The sequence below is a fragment of the Colletotrichum paranaense genome (genome assembly GCF_030867605.1).
Source record: "Colletotrichum paranaense strain IMI 384185 chromosome Unknown Scaffold_11.1, whole genome shotgun sequence".
Taxonomy (NCBI): domain Eukaryota; kingdom Fungi; phylum Ascomycota; class Sordariomycetes; order Glomerellales; family Glomerellaceae; genus Colletotrichum; species Colletotrichum paranaense.
The window spans coordinates 1,039,028-1,052,838 of NW_026848969.1; the positions used below are offsets into that span (position 1 = coordinate 1,039,028).

A 13,811-nucleotide genomic window follows, 5' to 3' on the forward strand; every position below is an offset into this window, starting at 1 on the left:
CTGCTACGGAATAGGAGGAACAACCCGAGAAATAAGGGGCAGGATCACGTTCTCACCCCAAAACAAGAGTGTACAAGAGCTGTATATACCCTCGACGCTGTAACAATATGTAAAAAAAGACAAAATCACATCCAACAACATTTTGCGCATATTCTTGCGGAGGATGAGGGTTCGCGAAGACCCCAAGTGCGAGAGTATAAGCTTCCCCAAGGGGCCCCATGACGATCAAGATTTGTATACACACTACGATTCAAGCTTCTTATATACTTATTCTTATTCATACAGCAAACATGTCACGCAGTCTGCTCCAACCCCCCGTGACCCACAACCTCCTTCCCCTTCCCCTTCGCAAGAGGCAGATCCTCCGCCGCCGTGACAAAGGTATCCAACGGCGGCCTCATACCCTCATTCTCCGTTGGAACTTGGGTGCTCGCCTGGGAAGCAGAAATCGCGTTCCCGTTGAGCTCCACTCCGTCAGTCGTCGCGCCTGTATCCGACCGGTTCAGCTGCGGCATGGGACTGATGGGCCGACTATCGGCGCCCGACATGAGCGTCACCATGCTCGCCGTCTCGGCGTCCTTCTTGCCGAGACTAAACGGCAGCGCGATGCCGTCGAGGAAGGGCCGCTTGCCCGCGACGCCGGTGCCGCCGGGGACGAAATCTGGGCTCAGGTGATTCCCGTCGGCTGCGGCGGCGGCGGCGGCCTGCTCGTTGTGCTTCTCTTGTTCTTTCCTCTTCTCGATGAGGGCTGCTACCGGTGTCGTTGTCGTCTCTTCAACTGCCGTGGTCTGAGACTCTTCCATCTGCGTGGAAGCCGGCGTCTCCTCCTCTTCCGTCTGATGCTCGTCCCGGACGAACCGCCGCTTGCTGCCCGTAGGCGAGCCGAGGGGCGCCGGATCCTGGTGCTCGATGTCCTCAAAGGACCTGGCTCCCTCACCGCCCCTGGGCGAAGTCTGCTGAGACTCCCGAGTTTGCTGCGACGTCCTGCCGGCGGCGGTGGCGGCGACAGCATCAGAGTCGGCCTTCTTTTCTCTTTTTGTCGTCGTCTCGTCGTGCTTGGAGCCCCAAAGCGACCACAGCGCCAGACCGATACTCTTGGTCTTCTTCCTGTCCACCAACTCATCCGACGCCTTTCGTCGACCGGCCAGCGCCGTGGGCGGCGGCTGCTCGCCGTCGCCGAAATCCATGTACCCGTCCGCCAGGTCCCTGATGATGCTCTTGTGGACCTTGGCTTTCGCGCTCGAGAACTTCTTGTCAAAGGTGGCTTTGGTGTCGAGCCACCGCCTCACGGGCGTGGGCCTGACGACGCCGACCTCCTCCGACTTCATGACGCAGCCGTCCAGCTCGGATTCGGGAGGTAGGTCGGAGACAACGCCGCGCGTGGAGATCTTTTGGCGGATCATGTGCTTCTTGAAGGGCGGCAACGGCATGCCCGCCTTGCCCACCAGCTCGGGAGGCTGCCCCCCGCCGGCGTTGTTCTCCGTCTGGTTCTCCTCTTTATCCGAATCCGAGGTGGAGCTAGAAGAAATCGTGGAAATGTCGTCGTCGTCCAGGATCTCAATCTCCGTCTGCTGCGCCCTCGCCAGCGCCCAGGCGCCAAACTGCGCGACGGCGCGGTACATGTGCTTGGCCGGGCGTGTGAAGCTGAGTGTCGGAGCGACGTGGCAGAGGTCGTCCCAGACCTGGAGCTGCACGTCCGTCGGCTTGTACTGCTTCAGCTGCGCCAGCCCGGCGTCGTCGAGGCCCGGCGGCGGGTACTTGGCGGGATTCGCGCACTTGTGTGCCACGTAGATTTGCTCGTCGCGGAGGACCTCGCCGCCGCCCACCATGATGAGGAGCGGCGGGAGGCCGCCCAGCGTCGGTTGCATTACCGGGCTGACCATGGGATGTGAGAGTAAGGCATTGGTCGTGTACATCTGGAAAGGGTTATTAGTATATCATGTGAGTGGAGGAAGCTCCCCTAAGAAGACTTACTTGGATTTGGTCCTTGACTGTGGTAAGCTTCCCGTCAATGGTGACGGAAAGCTGCAAGGCCGTCTTTGTGGGGTCCGCGTTACCAGAAGAGTCAGAGGTGCCCCCCAGCGTCTCGTTGCCGTCGCCCAGCGCGATGGGCGCCGCCTGCTTCTTCTCGAGAGTGTTAAGCTTCGTGGCGCTCTTCTCCTTGCCCGCTCGCGCCTTAATGGCCTGCTCCCTCATCATCTCCATATCGTCCTCGTTCGGCGGCGGCCAGGCCCGGGATGGTTTGTGGTGGAAGCCGGACGAGGGGATGTAGTCCATCTGGTTATCTCCCGAGACGCTGGGGAACGAGTGCGTGAGGTCGACCCAGGGGCTGATGAGGACGGCGCCCGCGGGTAGGGGAATACCGCGGTCTCGCAGGATACACAGCATCGAGAGCACCATACCGCCGCCGGCCGAGTCGCCGGCCAGGACGATCGTGGTCGGGTCCTGGACAGTGAGGAGATAGAGGTAAGCGGCGAGACAGTCCTGGAGGCCGCAAGGGAAAGGGAACTGCGGCGCGAGGCGGTACCGGGGTGCGAGGACCCTCGCCTTCAGCTTGCGGGCGTGCCGCTGCATCTGGTAGCGGTGCTCGTCGACGCTGCCGAAGAAGTAGGCGCCGCCGTGAACGTAGAGCATCACCCTCTTCGTCGCGCCGCCGTTCTTCTTGCGCTCGTGGTAGTCGGCGCGCATCTCGATCCACTCGGCCTTGAGGGGGCTCTGCGGCTTCCGCCACTTCCACCATTTACAACCCCCTACGGCCCGTACGCCTCGGGGTCCCAGTTGGGCCTCGATCAGGCCGGCCGACTTCTCGAGCTCGGTCTCGGGGATCTCGACGTCTTCTACCTTAACCCATTGCGGGTGTGGGACCCATTGGGCTGTAAAGGCTTGGAGCTCCTCGACGGTGTGGTGGGAAGCGAACTCGAGGAAGGATCGGACGAGGTGCAGGCCTTCATCGTAGGATAGGTGGGAGTTTGGTCCTTGCTTTGAAGTTTTTCGATTGAGGTACTGTTGTGAGATTGAGAATTAGTCAATTGCACTTGCGTACATGGTCATTGAGCTGTAGCTATCGCGGTGGGGGTTGCATTGCGTATTCTGTGACGAAACAAATCTGGGGAAAGCTGGATTCAGGGACGACCTGAAGCGGTTGTGAATAGGGGATTCGGGAGAGACTCACATGTGAAAAGAGGGTGGATACGACGGTTGGCGTGACCGCCAATGACACCGACGTGGTGTTCAGCTTCAACGGATTCATGATTTCTCTCTCGTGTTCAGTCCAGTCCAGTCCAGCCCGGCCCTCAGATCAGAAACTGAAGGGAGCAACAGAATCCTCCTCCCCTTGGACGGTGGCGGGGGATCTCTTGGCTTTTGAAAGCTTCCTCCCCCTTTGACGAGTTGGTGGACGATCCTATATTGTTTGTGGAACAGACCATCATGTTCGCTTCGAGGGAGCCCGGAGCGGGAAGCACAGAAGAAGGCCGCAACCCTGAAACTTCCACACCCCAGATGGCTAGAGCTCACTACCGGAATAGGGGACCGATGACATCACTTGCAGCGCCCAAGTGGATGAGCCAATGTCCGCTGGTCCTGGTCAACCGGCCGTAGCTTCATCGCCAGCTGCCGGGATCATGAATAATGAGCTGGTCTGGCTGCCAAGATACGCAGTGCTCTCTCAAGATGAGTTATTGAGATTTAAGCGACATTTCAGACGTAGGCAATTGAGCAGCTTGCACGTGAGGTCAGGTAACGAGGAAGCTCAGGTTCCTTTTCAGGTGTTCTCAGCTGCCCTGCCCGTACGGGGCCCTGGCACACGCCTCGCTCACGCCTGGCTAGACCCGAAAGCGGGACCGGGATGGGGTGGGTGGCCGTGGAAAACCCCACACAGCACAACCGACAGTGCAAATCGTCGCATGCACTATCCACCATACAGGGGAAGCGGGAAAAAAATTGTGATCTGGAAATTTGGCAACGAAAACTGTCACCGCACCCCAAGCCAGAATCTGCCCCTCCATAACTTTTTTGATACCCCGCGAAATAGCAGCATCACCAAACAATGGCGACTACCGCCCCCATCACGGCAGGCAAGTTCACGATCCAAACACGCTGATGCCCAACATCTCTACAACATTGAAAATCCTAACACCCAAAATGTAGAGGCCTGCCAGTCAACCTTTGAACAAGCCGTCGCCCTCTCCCTCCACATGTGGCCCGCCCTCACCCTCGCCGTCCAAAACCACTGGGGCGGCCCCGACTCCGCCGACAAACGAGACTGGTTCGCCGGCGCCGTCGCCGACATCTTCCCAACTTTCACAAAAATCACGGCCGCAGGCCAGGCGATGCCAGCCACAGCCGCCGCCGCCGCAGAGGAGCCCGACACGGGCTACGTCGAGACCATGCTGCTGCAGGTCATGCTCGACGAGTTCGAGGTCAACGTCGACGATGAGACGGGCTACGACGTCGCCGAGCAGATTGTCAAGCTGCGCGCCGAGTGCGCCAAGGGAAACTTTGCCGCCGTCGACGAGCTGCGCACCAAGTGGGAGAGCCGCAAGGGCGCCAAGGTGGAGGGCTTGTATAAAAAGGTCGAGGCCGGCGACCAGGATACCGATTGGGAGGACGACGACAGCGAAGAAGACGACGAGGATGATGTCGAGATGGACGATGCGCCTCAGCTTGTGCGTGCGCCAAAGGAGAAGCAGGAGCCTGAGGTCGACGAAGACGGTTTCACCACGGTCACCAAGAAGAAGAGATAAAGGATTTTGTCATATGAGCAAAAAAGAAAAGAAGCGAAGACAGAGAGAGAGAAGAAATACCCCCTCCACCACCGCGACTTTGGTTTCTCCAAAAAGCAAATGCTTCACAAAGGAGCCCCGCGTGGCTGATGTACAAATGTCCGCATAATTAAGAGCTTGCCATTCGAGCCAGAGAGAGAAAAACCAATCCAAAAAACCCATCCCAAATTCAACGCCAGTCAGCAAAATGTAGACGCTCATACTACTACTCCCAGTCATCGTCACTATCGTCGGCCTTGCGGGAGTCCTTGGGACTGTTGGGGGCTTGGCTGGGGACGCCAGAGGTGGCACCGACAACGTCGTAGCTGGTGTCACTGTCGGCCTGGGACTTTTCGTCGTTGGACTTGCGTGACTCGGCAGGCTTCAGGGTGGAGGAGGTTTGGGCGGGAGGCTGGATGGTAGTGGAAGACTCGGCTGATGGCGGGCGGGCTTGCGTCTTCTCAGTCTTGGGAGCAGCGCCAGCAGCAGGGGTGGGAGTGGCGGCAGCGGCGGTAGCAGGAGCAGGAGCAGTAGTTGTGGTGGCCTCATCATCGGAGTCATCATCCCAGCCAACTTCGTCCTCGGCAGAAGCAGCTGTGTCTAGTTAGCAAACAGTTGGGGCAATCTAAGATACCCTTCACTCACCCTTGAGCAAATCGCGTCTTCGGGTCTCGGCAGCCTCCAGACCATGTCTGAGGAAGTAGTATCTTTTCCAGAACTCAGCATAGGGAACCTGGTCGGGCACGAGCTTCTCCATCGTCGTTCGCAGTTCGGGGTACTTGTTCAAGTCGTCGCTAATCTCTGCCGTCTTCTTCTCCGCGTCAAACGACTTGGCCCAGGTCGCGAATTCCTCCGTAGCAGGGTCCTTTGCGAAGCTCTCGGTGCTCGTGTGGATGACGTGCAGCTGGGCGTCTTGCCTCGAGGTGTGGATGACGCGCTTGCCCTGCGCGTCCTTGCTCTCGAACATGACGGCGCCGCCCTGGCTGTTGGCGTCGGTAGGCGGCGCGATGCTGACGGCCTCCTTGAGGAAGTTGCTGATATTGGTGCCGAAGCGGAGCAGAGCCTCGTCGGCGGCGTCCTCGGCCTTTTGCAGGTCCTTGAGCCGCTTGGCTGCCTCGGAGCGAAGCCTGGTGAGGTAGTTCTCGGAGCTGCTCATGGCGTCGTCGGAAGCTGCCAAGTCTCTGGTCTTTGTGGGCGTCGTCTGGCTGTCGGTCTCCTTGCTCTTGTCTCCGGAAGACTCATCTTGCGTCGTCGTGTTGACGGTGAGGGATCTCGTTCGGTTGATTATGGAGCTGAAGCCCTTGGATGCGTCCTGACCGAGCTCCGTCACCTCCTTGGAGGCTTCCTTGTAGACTTCTTGTCCCTAGCATCACCGGGTTAGCCGGCTCATTCCTGGATTCCCTTGGAGCTCTTATATGGTGTATCGCCTCACCTGCTTCACGGCACTTCCCAAGAAGCCACCGATGCGCATGCCCCAAGGACTGGACGAGATGGCCTTGTACGCCTCCTGCAAGTCATCGTTCAAAGATGACTGCGGCTGGTCGGATTTGGTGTCCTTGGCGTCGCCATTCTTCTTATCGGCATCCTTGGGGAGCGAGTTCTCCTGGATGTGATCGTACGCCAGATCCATGGCAAGGGCGGCAGAATCCAAGCTCCTTAGATTTGACGACGCTGGTGGTGTTTATTTGAGTGGCCTTTCGGGGGAAAAGCCTATCGCGAGGCTAAAGCTGTGGTCTTTTCGTGTGGAGTGGAGTTTGAGGCGAAGTCGTGTGATGTGTAGACAGTTGAGAGCTGCTGTGGGCGGGCGAATGATGTCTGGCTTCTGACATGAGGCTGTTCTTTCCCTTCCGTTTCCCCCTGACGGGCGGGGTGGTGGACGGCTGCATGGTGGTCAATGCGGGGAGACAACAGTACGTCCACGTGTGGATCCCGGCGCGGCCACTGCCGGAACCTCTTTCGTTTCTGTGGCCTTTTGCGGTCTTCCATTGCCTTTTGCACCGTGGAAATGCGAGAATCGCTTGCATCAAGGCATTCCATAAAGCATCTCTCGTGTCTCACCCGTGGTGCCGCCGCACCCGGGAGCCAAGTACTTGCAGCGCGCAGCACGACCATACGCAGCCGGGTAACAATCAGCATATAAACGGTAGTTATGGAAACATTTCAAGGCGACCGTCAAGGTCATGGATAAGGCGGGACCTATGTTTCTGCACGAAGGGACCTGAAAGCGAACTTTTTTTTGAGTTGTTGGTCCGCCCCTACCTTAACCCCCGCGCCGGGGACGGAATGACCACAGCGCCAGCGCCTCCCAACCGGGACGTTGCGGTCCCTTTTCCGGGTTGCTCACCATGGAGCATGGAGGGCATGCGTGGGCACGCAACGGAGACGGCTGCGGGGATGGAATCCGGTCCCGTTGGTCTTATCTGGCTCCGTGGCGACTTGCAGCGGCGAGTGAAATACCTTGGGACAATATTCGTCTGATCGAACACTCTGTGCCGCCTCTTTGAATGGCGTGCTCCCAAAAACCCATGTAGTAGTGGCAGTGACAATCTTCCATCGTATGAGGGATTGGCAGTGTGGCACGTTAGATACACGGCAGCTCTTTACATCCGTTCATTAGGCAAGAAGGTACGGCAGGCTCAAGTGATCCCTCGGCGATAGTGTGCAGTTTCGCCGCACCCGCCTGAGCCTCGCGCATCTCGCTCCTTCGTGCCCTCCACTCCGATGTAGTACCTAGGTGGAGGGGGAGGCCAAGCATATTCGCAAAGTCCCGAGACGCGCAGTGTGCAGTGTAAGCTTTTCGGGCGGAGTAGCGTCGGGTCTAGACGCCCTCTTAGGCTGTGGCGATTTATGCAAGGAAAAGAGATGTAAGCAGAAGTGACCACTTCTGGTCCCTGGACCAACAGTTTTGCTAAGGACCGCGCTGCAATACAACAATAGACAGACGTGGAAGGATGCGACGATGTGGGCCGTTTACAAGAGCTGTTGTCTCGTGCTTGTGCCGTAGGAGATGTGCGTTTCCTTTACGGATGTTTATATGTAAATTCCTGTATCTTGTGATAGCAGGGCCGAAACGGTGGGATGGTTGCAGAGACGTGTTCGCAGTGTCATTTGTCATCCCAGCATTGACAGCAGTATTCGTTCTTCTTCTTCGTGCAAGTTTTCCCCTTGCTACCCTTGGAGCGGCACGTCCCACGAGATGGGTTGCAAGACCATCTTTTGAATTATCAGATCTAGGCAGCCACTTGTTTGAGCATACGCCCGCTGCATGGGATCTTTTGCGTGAACGGCTAAACAAGGCCAAGACGGTCTCGCGGCGAGCAAAGAATAGAGTTCCAGCCAGTCATCCCCAGTTTCCAAGGGACGGTACCTAAGAAAAGCGTAAAGTACTCCGTAGTGTACCTTTCTTTAGGTGTAGCTGCCAAGCTGGGTCAGAGTAGGGGAAGCGTAAGCCTCGACATGGGCTTCGCCTGTTGCGCCGGACGCACTCGGGGTTTGAACGGGGCTTACAGCGGGATAGCAGACTATCTTGGCAGATGTATCTGAATGACGGATCGACGGCTGTAGAGTCGTAGACGCTACCACGGCTACCTCCGGCGGATATGGACATATGCCGGATTTACAGCGACCTGCAGAGGCTGTGCGGCACGAAGCGGCTGCATAGGTAGCAAGCTCCCCAACTGCAGTGAGCACTGGAGCAGAGTCTGACTACGCAGTACGGTGGCAGGTGCGGAGGATGGCCCTGACTCATATCCAGCAGGTCGGGCGCGCCGTTTGAAGAATTGGCAGCCGGGTCTAGTTAGTGTCTTGGACGTTACGGGGAGAGGACCCATTTCCCATGGAAGATTGCAGTCGAGGCCAGCAGGCGGAGCTCGCCCTTGGCACTTGGCCGATGACAGAGGTTGTGACCCGCCACTCGCATTGTTACGCAGAAAGTGCTATACCCACGTCATGGGACAGATTGGGCGAATTTGGTATGGGCGAGTTCTGGCTAACTGATGGCCGTTATGTTGTGGTGAGATACCGGGACGGCCTGGGCTCAGAACCTGCAGACTCGCGATGAATTCGATTGGCAACATCAGACGGGATTTGCTGGATTGAAGTCGGCCCTCGGTTGGATAATGTCCGTCCGTTGGGACCTCCACTGTCTGTGTAAGTCCAATCGTCCTCGCTTCCATCTTACCGGGCGGTCGTTGCCGTAGATGTGTGTGTGTGATTGATTCCCATAATGATAGGTATAATAAGAGAGTGAGCAAGTTAAGGCCAACGGGGAGGCAGCAAGAAGGATGCGTGGCGAATGTTGTCCTTCTTCTACTCCGTACCTTACTCCGTACCCTGGAACATGGAACAGAACCCCTCGAGGCATCACCAGACTAGCAACCCCTGCAACAGTAGCGCGCGGTGCCGCGATCCCTCTTTCAGGGCGAGGGCAGCTCAGGTGGGCAGGTCCAAAAGACACAGAGTCGGAGTACCTCCGTACCGTGGGAGGGATAGGACCAAATGGAGGGCAGATGGAGGCAGATGGGGGGGAAGAGGAGTAAAAACATGGACAATTGTGCAACAGAAATGGATCTGTCGACGGCTAGATGATGCGAAAACGACACTGGCGGCACAGCTGCGCCCTTCGCCTTATCGGAGGCACCAGGTCTCGGAGCCAATAGATAAGCTTCAATCGACCCAGACTGGCCCCGTCACCCCCCCCGCTGGGACCCCCCGACCTCTCCCAGTTCTTAGTGTACATATGTACCTACCTACCTGCCGCAATACCTAGGCAGTACGTACTGTGGTTTCCGTGCCTTCCCCCCCTCGGCCGACCCCCTCCATTTCCCCCCTCCCCTTGGGCCCTTCCTCCATTTGGCGTCCACGACGGCTGACAAATTGACACTGAAGAACGCTGAAATTCTTCCCCCTCCTCACCGTCTGCAGTCGTCCATTCAGTTCGATTCTCTCCACTTCCTACTCAGACGCATTTGCCGTCACCGCGAACCAACAACTTTTTTCTCACTACACCGCACACACGCATCACCGCACACCCTCTCCCCAAGCACGTCTTTTCTCCCGCTTTCCGTGGATTCTGGATCCTGCGAATTTTGTCCACAGAGCATAGCAGGTGGCCCTTGGAGACCGGCCTGTGAGTCAGGCAGCAACTTTGTCCCCGAAAGGCATCAACTTCCCTCCATCCGCATCCCACCCCAGCCAGTGTCGGACCATTGCATTTCGTCACCTCTCACCAGTCGGACCACCACTCCTACTTGAGGACGTTATACTATCCTTCTTCAACCTCTCCCTTGACGACGACGACCTCGACGTCCAAGAATCCCTCGGTCAAGGACCATAGGTGTCGCCAAGTCGAGTATTTCCTTGTCCTCTCAGACGACATCACCGTTCGATCCGGCCTATCTGGAATTCAACCCATTGTGACCCCGGCACCCTGAGCCGCAATCGGCACTCCGAGTTCGCCTCCTTTCATAGCCCTCTTGCACCGAATCGACTCCCATTTACCTTACCTACACTTCGCCGCCCTCTCACACTCCTTTCGCAATGGCTTCCACTACCAACAGTGGTTTCCCAACCAACTTTATCTTGACCCCGCAGCAGCAGAGCCTGCTCTACGCCGCTCTCAACTCCAACAAGCAGCAGCTCGCGAACCAGTCTCCCACCACCAAGGATAACTCAATGTCGCCTTCCTCTTATCAGACATCGCCGGCGCAGGGCGCCGCCGCCACCGGTTTCCAAGAGAGTCCCTACCTCGACAACTACGACTACGACTTTGGTGACTCGAGCTTCGACTTCGATGTCAGCACCGTGGGCCAGGCCAAGATGATCGGCGACATCCCTGGTGGCGCTCAATCGGCCAAGTCAACCAAGTCCGACTCGACTGAGAATGATGGAAACGACAAGAGATCTCACCCTGACGACGATGAAGATGAGGATTCTCCAGGCAACGACGCAAAGAGACGCGAGGGTAGCGAGAAGGCTCCCAAGAAGCCCGGCCGTAAGCCGCTTACTTCCGAGCCGACCTCAGTAAGTTTCAACGATTGTTCTAGTAATATTCATGATTCTAACACGTCCAAGAAACGCAAGGCACAGAACCGCGCTGCGCAGCGGGCATTCCGTGAGCGCAAGGAGAAGCACCTGAAGGATCTCGAGACAAAGGTCGAAGAGCTTGAGAAGGCATCCAAGGACGTTAACAGCGAAAACAGCCAACTTAAGGCAAAGATCGACCGCATGACTTCTGAGCTCAACGAGTACAAGACAAAGATTGCGGCCATGAGCACCCGCTCAGTCTCCCACAGCAAGTCCCCCATGGGCTTTGGAAACTCTGCCATTGGCAACCTCAGCGACGTCAACTTTCAATTCGAATTCCCCAAGTTTGGTGTCTTGCCCGGCTCTCAAATGCCTACCAAGCCGGCGCAGCCCGCAAGATCCTCCTCATCGCCTCTGCAAATGAACGGAAGCAACCCCGTCAGCCCTCTCAACCACACCAAGGACAACAGCCCTGGTATTATTGCAGGGCTTGACTTTGGTACCAAGGACGACCTGGCCAACTTCACTTCTCTCTTCAGCCCTTCGCTTGCCAATGGGTCACTGGGCACCAACACATCGCGCGCCAGTGTCGACTCTGGTTCTTACACCATGAACAATGGCACATCGACAAGTTCACCATCAGCGTCATCCCAGTCAAATGGAGGCCCCAGCTCGTCTTGTGGAACTTCCCCTGAGCCCTTCACTCAGTCGCCTATGGGCTTCAAGCCTGTTGATACCATGACCACCATTGGAGAGGAGTCAACTGCACAGCAGTCATTGTTTGCCGGTATCGACACAAACAATTTTGACTGGCTTGCCCAGCAAAATGGCGGTCAATTTGATCCCCAGCTCTTTGGCGGATACCGCGAACCGCAAGAAAACATTCTCGCCGCAACTACGTTTGATGAAAGCTTCTTCAATGACGCTCTCGATGCCGACTTCATTACACCATACAACATGGCCCCCAGCCCCAACGTTCCCAAGAAGAATCTCATCGATCAAATCGACGCTGCCAAGAATGCAGACGATGATGTGGTTAAGGAGGCTGTCAAGGCCGAGAATTACAACTGCAACAAGATTTGGTACGTTACACCCCTGCCAGGCAATTACGAATCCGACACTGACAACTTTAACAGGGAGAAGCTTCAAACCTGCCCCAGTGTGCAGGCTGGCGAGTTCGATCTCGACGGCCTGTGCTCCGAGTTGCAGAAGAAGGCCAAGTGTTCAGGTCAAGGTCCTGTGGTTTCCGAAACAGACTTCCAGACTGTCGTCAATAAGTGGATGGGCAAGGACGCCGCCGCCTGCTTCTCGAACCAGGAGAAGAATACCCAGGCAAAGGCTTAAATCATCATCTCGACGTCTAATTGTACATTGGCATTCACGAACCCGGCAATAGGTCAGGCGGCCACGCCAGGAGGCATATCCGAGGAAACGGATGGGACACTTTGGGGAAAGCAGGCGTTTAATCACGGACCAAAAACAAAGGGCAAACTCGAGGCTGAAGTTTTGACCCCAACGGCAAAGGCGAATGGTTGTATTCATCCACATCGGACATCTAGAGATGGCCGGGGGGAGATCTGGTCTAGTGGTCAGGCGGACACCAGTCTGTATCGTATTTGGCTGGAGACTCCTCCCGAAAGAGAGATTGAGAATGGGTAAGGAGGCTATGATGATGAAATTCTAGGCAAGCTCAATTGGCTGTCTTTTTCGACGAGAGAGAAGGAACTTTGGTCTTCTGCAGATGTAATTCTTTTGCTACAGTATTCGGCTAGTTTGGTTCGACAATGACGCACGAATAAGAGAATCTCCACATTGTGTTATTATATGTTGAAGTGCAAGTTACTATAGTCGGCGAGAGCTGGAGCTGTATTTCACGCAACCCTTTTAGTCCTCAATGTTCGTTCGCGAGAGCTACGGTCGACATCGAGTCCGGATGTCCATTCGTCCACCGATATGAATGCTACACCGTAAAGAAAGGGAGAGAGAAAAAGAGGCTGTTCACGATTCTATTGCGTCTCTACCGAGGCTCGCAACTCTTGTCAAGGGTCGTCTAGGCTCGGCCCTCGGCGCTCGGCCACGGACGAACAGTGACGGAGGCATCGGGAGTGGTTTGTGGGAGAACCTAGGTTTCCCGGGAAGGGTTGGAGGTTTTATCGGTACGGAGGGCAGGGCGTGGCGGTTTTTTTTTTTTTGCAATCCCGGCCCGCGAAGGCTGGGGTGCATGCTGCCGGCGGCGTAAATCTGGGTTTTGAATCGGATCCTACGGGTGAAAGGTACGGACGGGGGCAGCGCAGCACTAGCTCCTACCTGCCTTATCTATAGGTTCGGTACATGAATGTACATTTGTCTAGGTAAGGATAGGTAGGTAGGTATCGAGGGTTGCGGAGGGAGGCGAACGCGGATATCAAAGTCGACATGGTATTTACAATTTCAGCATGCTTATTTTCTGCTCTTTGTTACTTCACTGCCTCATTGCCCCTCTCTCTCTCTCTCACACAATTGCTCTCCCTTACTCTCTCGCTCTTTCTTATCATCAACCTGAACCCCCCCTGGGCTCCCACCGGCCCCGTGTATTTCTGAAGAGTCAGGACCGAACCGTTGCAGCGTATGTTTTGCCTTTGCCTGCCCAGAACCTCTTCCCCCCCCCCCCGGCACCCGTCCGTTCCCGCCCGCATCCCCATCCGTCTTTCCCGCATCCGATGAGCCGGGGCGTATCAATGAGGCGGGCAGGTAAAGTCAAGAAAGACATGGAGAGGTAGGGCCGAGGGGAGGGGAGAAAATAATTGGTCGGCAGGCAGGAGCAGAAAAGAGTCGAGCAGAGCAGAGCAGAGCAGGGACAGTGCCAAGCCCGAAGAGAGAAGCCCGAAGACAAAGCAGAAGGAAAGGAATTTGCGGACGGTCAGGAGTTACGGTGATGGGCTCTGGGCAGTTCAAACACCAAAGTGCCCACTAACACCATACTGCGCACCTATCGAGCCTTGGACCTTGGACCTAGGGACCTGGGCAATGGCTCAAGGCAGGCGG

The 13,811-nt window shown here is 56.6% G+C and overlaps 5 protein-coding genes across 5 annotated transcripts; 2 read left to right on the top strand and 3 right to left on the bottom strand.

Moving 5' to 3' along the window:
* Positions 1 to 293: 293 nt before the first annotated feature.
* CPAR01_12666 (uncharacterized protein) lies at positions 294 to 3,250 on the bottom strand (the record flags this gene model as incomplete). The annotated part of the gene is made up of 3 exons (XM_060496921.1): positions 294 to 1,916; positions 1,975 to 3,003; positions 3,173 to 3,250. The coding sequence occupies 3 exons, from the start codon at positions 3,248 to 3,250 to the stop codon at positions 294 to 296; spliced, it is 2,730 nt and encodes a 909-aa protein (XP_060344454.1).
* Positions 3,251 to 4,196: 946 nt separating this feature from the next.
* CPAR01_12667 (pre-rRNA-processing protein TSR2) lies at positions 4,197 to 4,745 on the top strand (the record flags this gene model as incomplete). The annotated part of the gene is made up of 1 exon (XM_060496922.1): positions 4,197 to 4,745. The coding sequence occupies one exon, from the start codon at positions 4,197 to 4,199 to the stop codon at positions 4,743 to 4,745; it is 549 nt and encodes a 182-aa protein (XP_060344455.1).
* Positions 4,746 to 4,989: 244 nt separating this feature from the next.
* On the bottom strand, positions 4,990 to 6,393 carry CPAR01_12668 (BSD domain-containing protein; the record flags this gene model as incomplete). The annotated part of the gene is made up of 3 exons (XM_060496923.1): positions 4,990 to 5,357; positions 5,409 to 6,126; positions 6,196 to 6,393. The coding sequence occupies 3 exons, from the start codon at positions 6,391 to 6,393 to the stop codon at positions 4,990 to 4,992; spliced, it is 1,284 nt and encodes a 427-aa protein (XP_060344456.1).
* A 1,775-nt stretch (positions 6,394 to 8,168) lies between these two features.
* CPAR01_12669 (uncharacterized protein) lies at positions 8,169 to 8,938 on the bottom strand (the record flags this gene model as incomplete). Its single annotated transcript, XM_060496924.1, has 3 exons — positions 8,169 to 8,302; positions 8,384 to 8,468; positions 8,705 to 8,938. The coding sequence occupies 3 exons, from the start codon at positions 8,936 to 8,938 to the stop codon at positions 8,169 to 8,171; spliced, it is 453 nt and encodes a 150-aa protein (XP_060344457.1).
* Positions 8,939 to 10,301: 1,363 nt separating this feature from the next.
* Positions 10,302 to 12,131, top strand: CPAR01_12670 (transcription factor PAP1; the record flags this gene model as incomplete). The annotated part of the gene is made up of 3 exons (XM_060496925.1): positions 10,302 to 10,784; positions 10,836 to 11,869; positions 11,924 to 12,131. 3 exons carry the CDS (start codon positions 10,302 to 10,304, stop codon positions 12,129 to 12,131), a joined length of 1,725 nt encoding a protein of 574 aa, XP_060344458.1.
* Between the last annotated feature and the right edge of the window lie 1,680 nt (positions 12,132 to 13,811).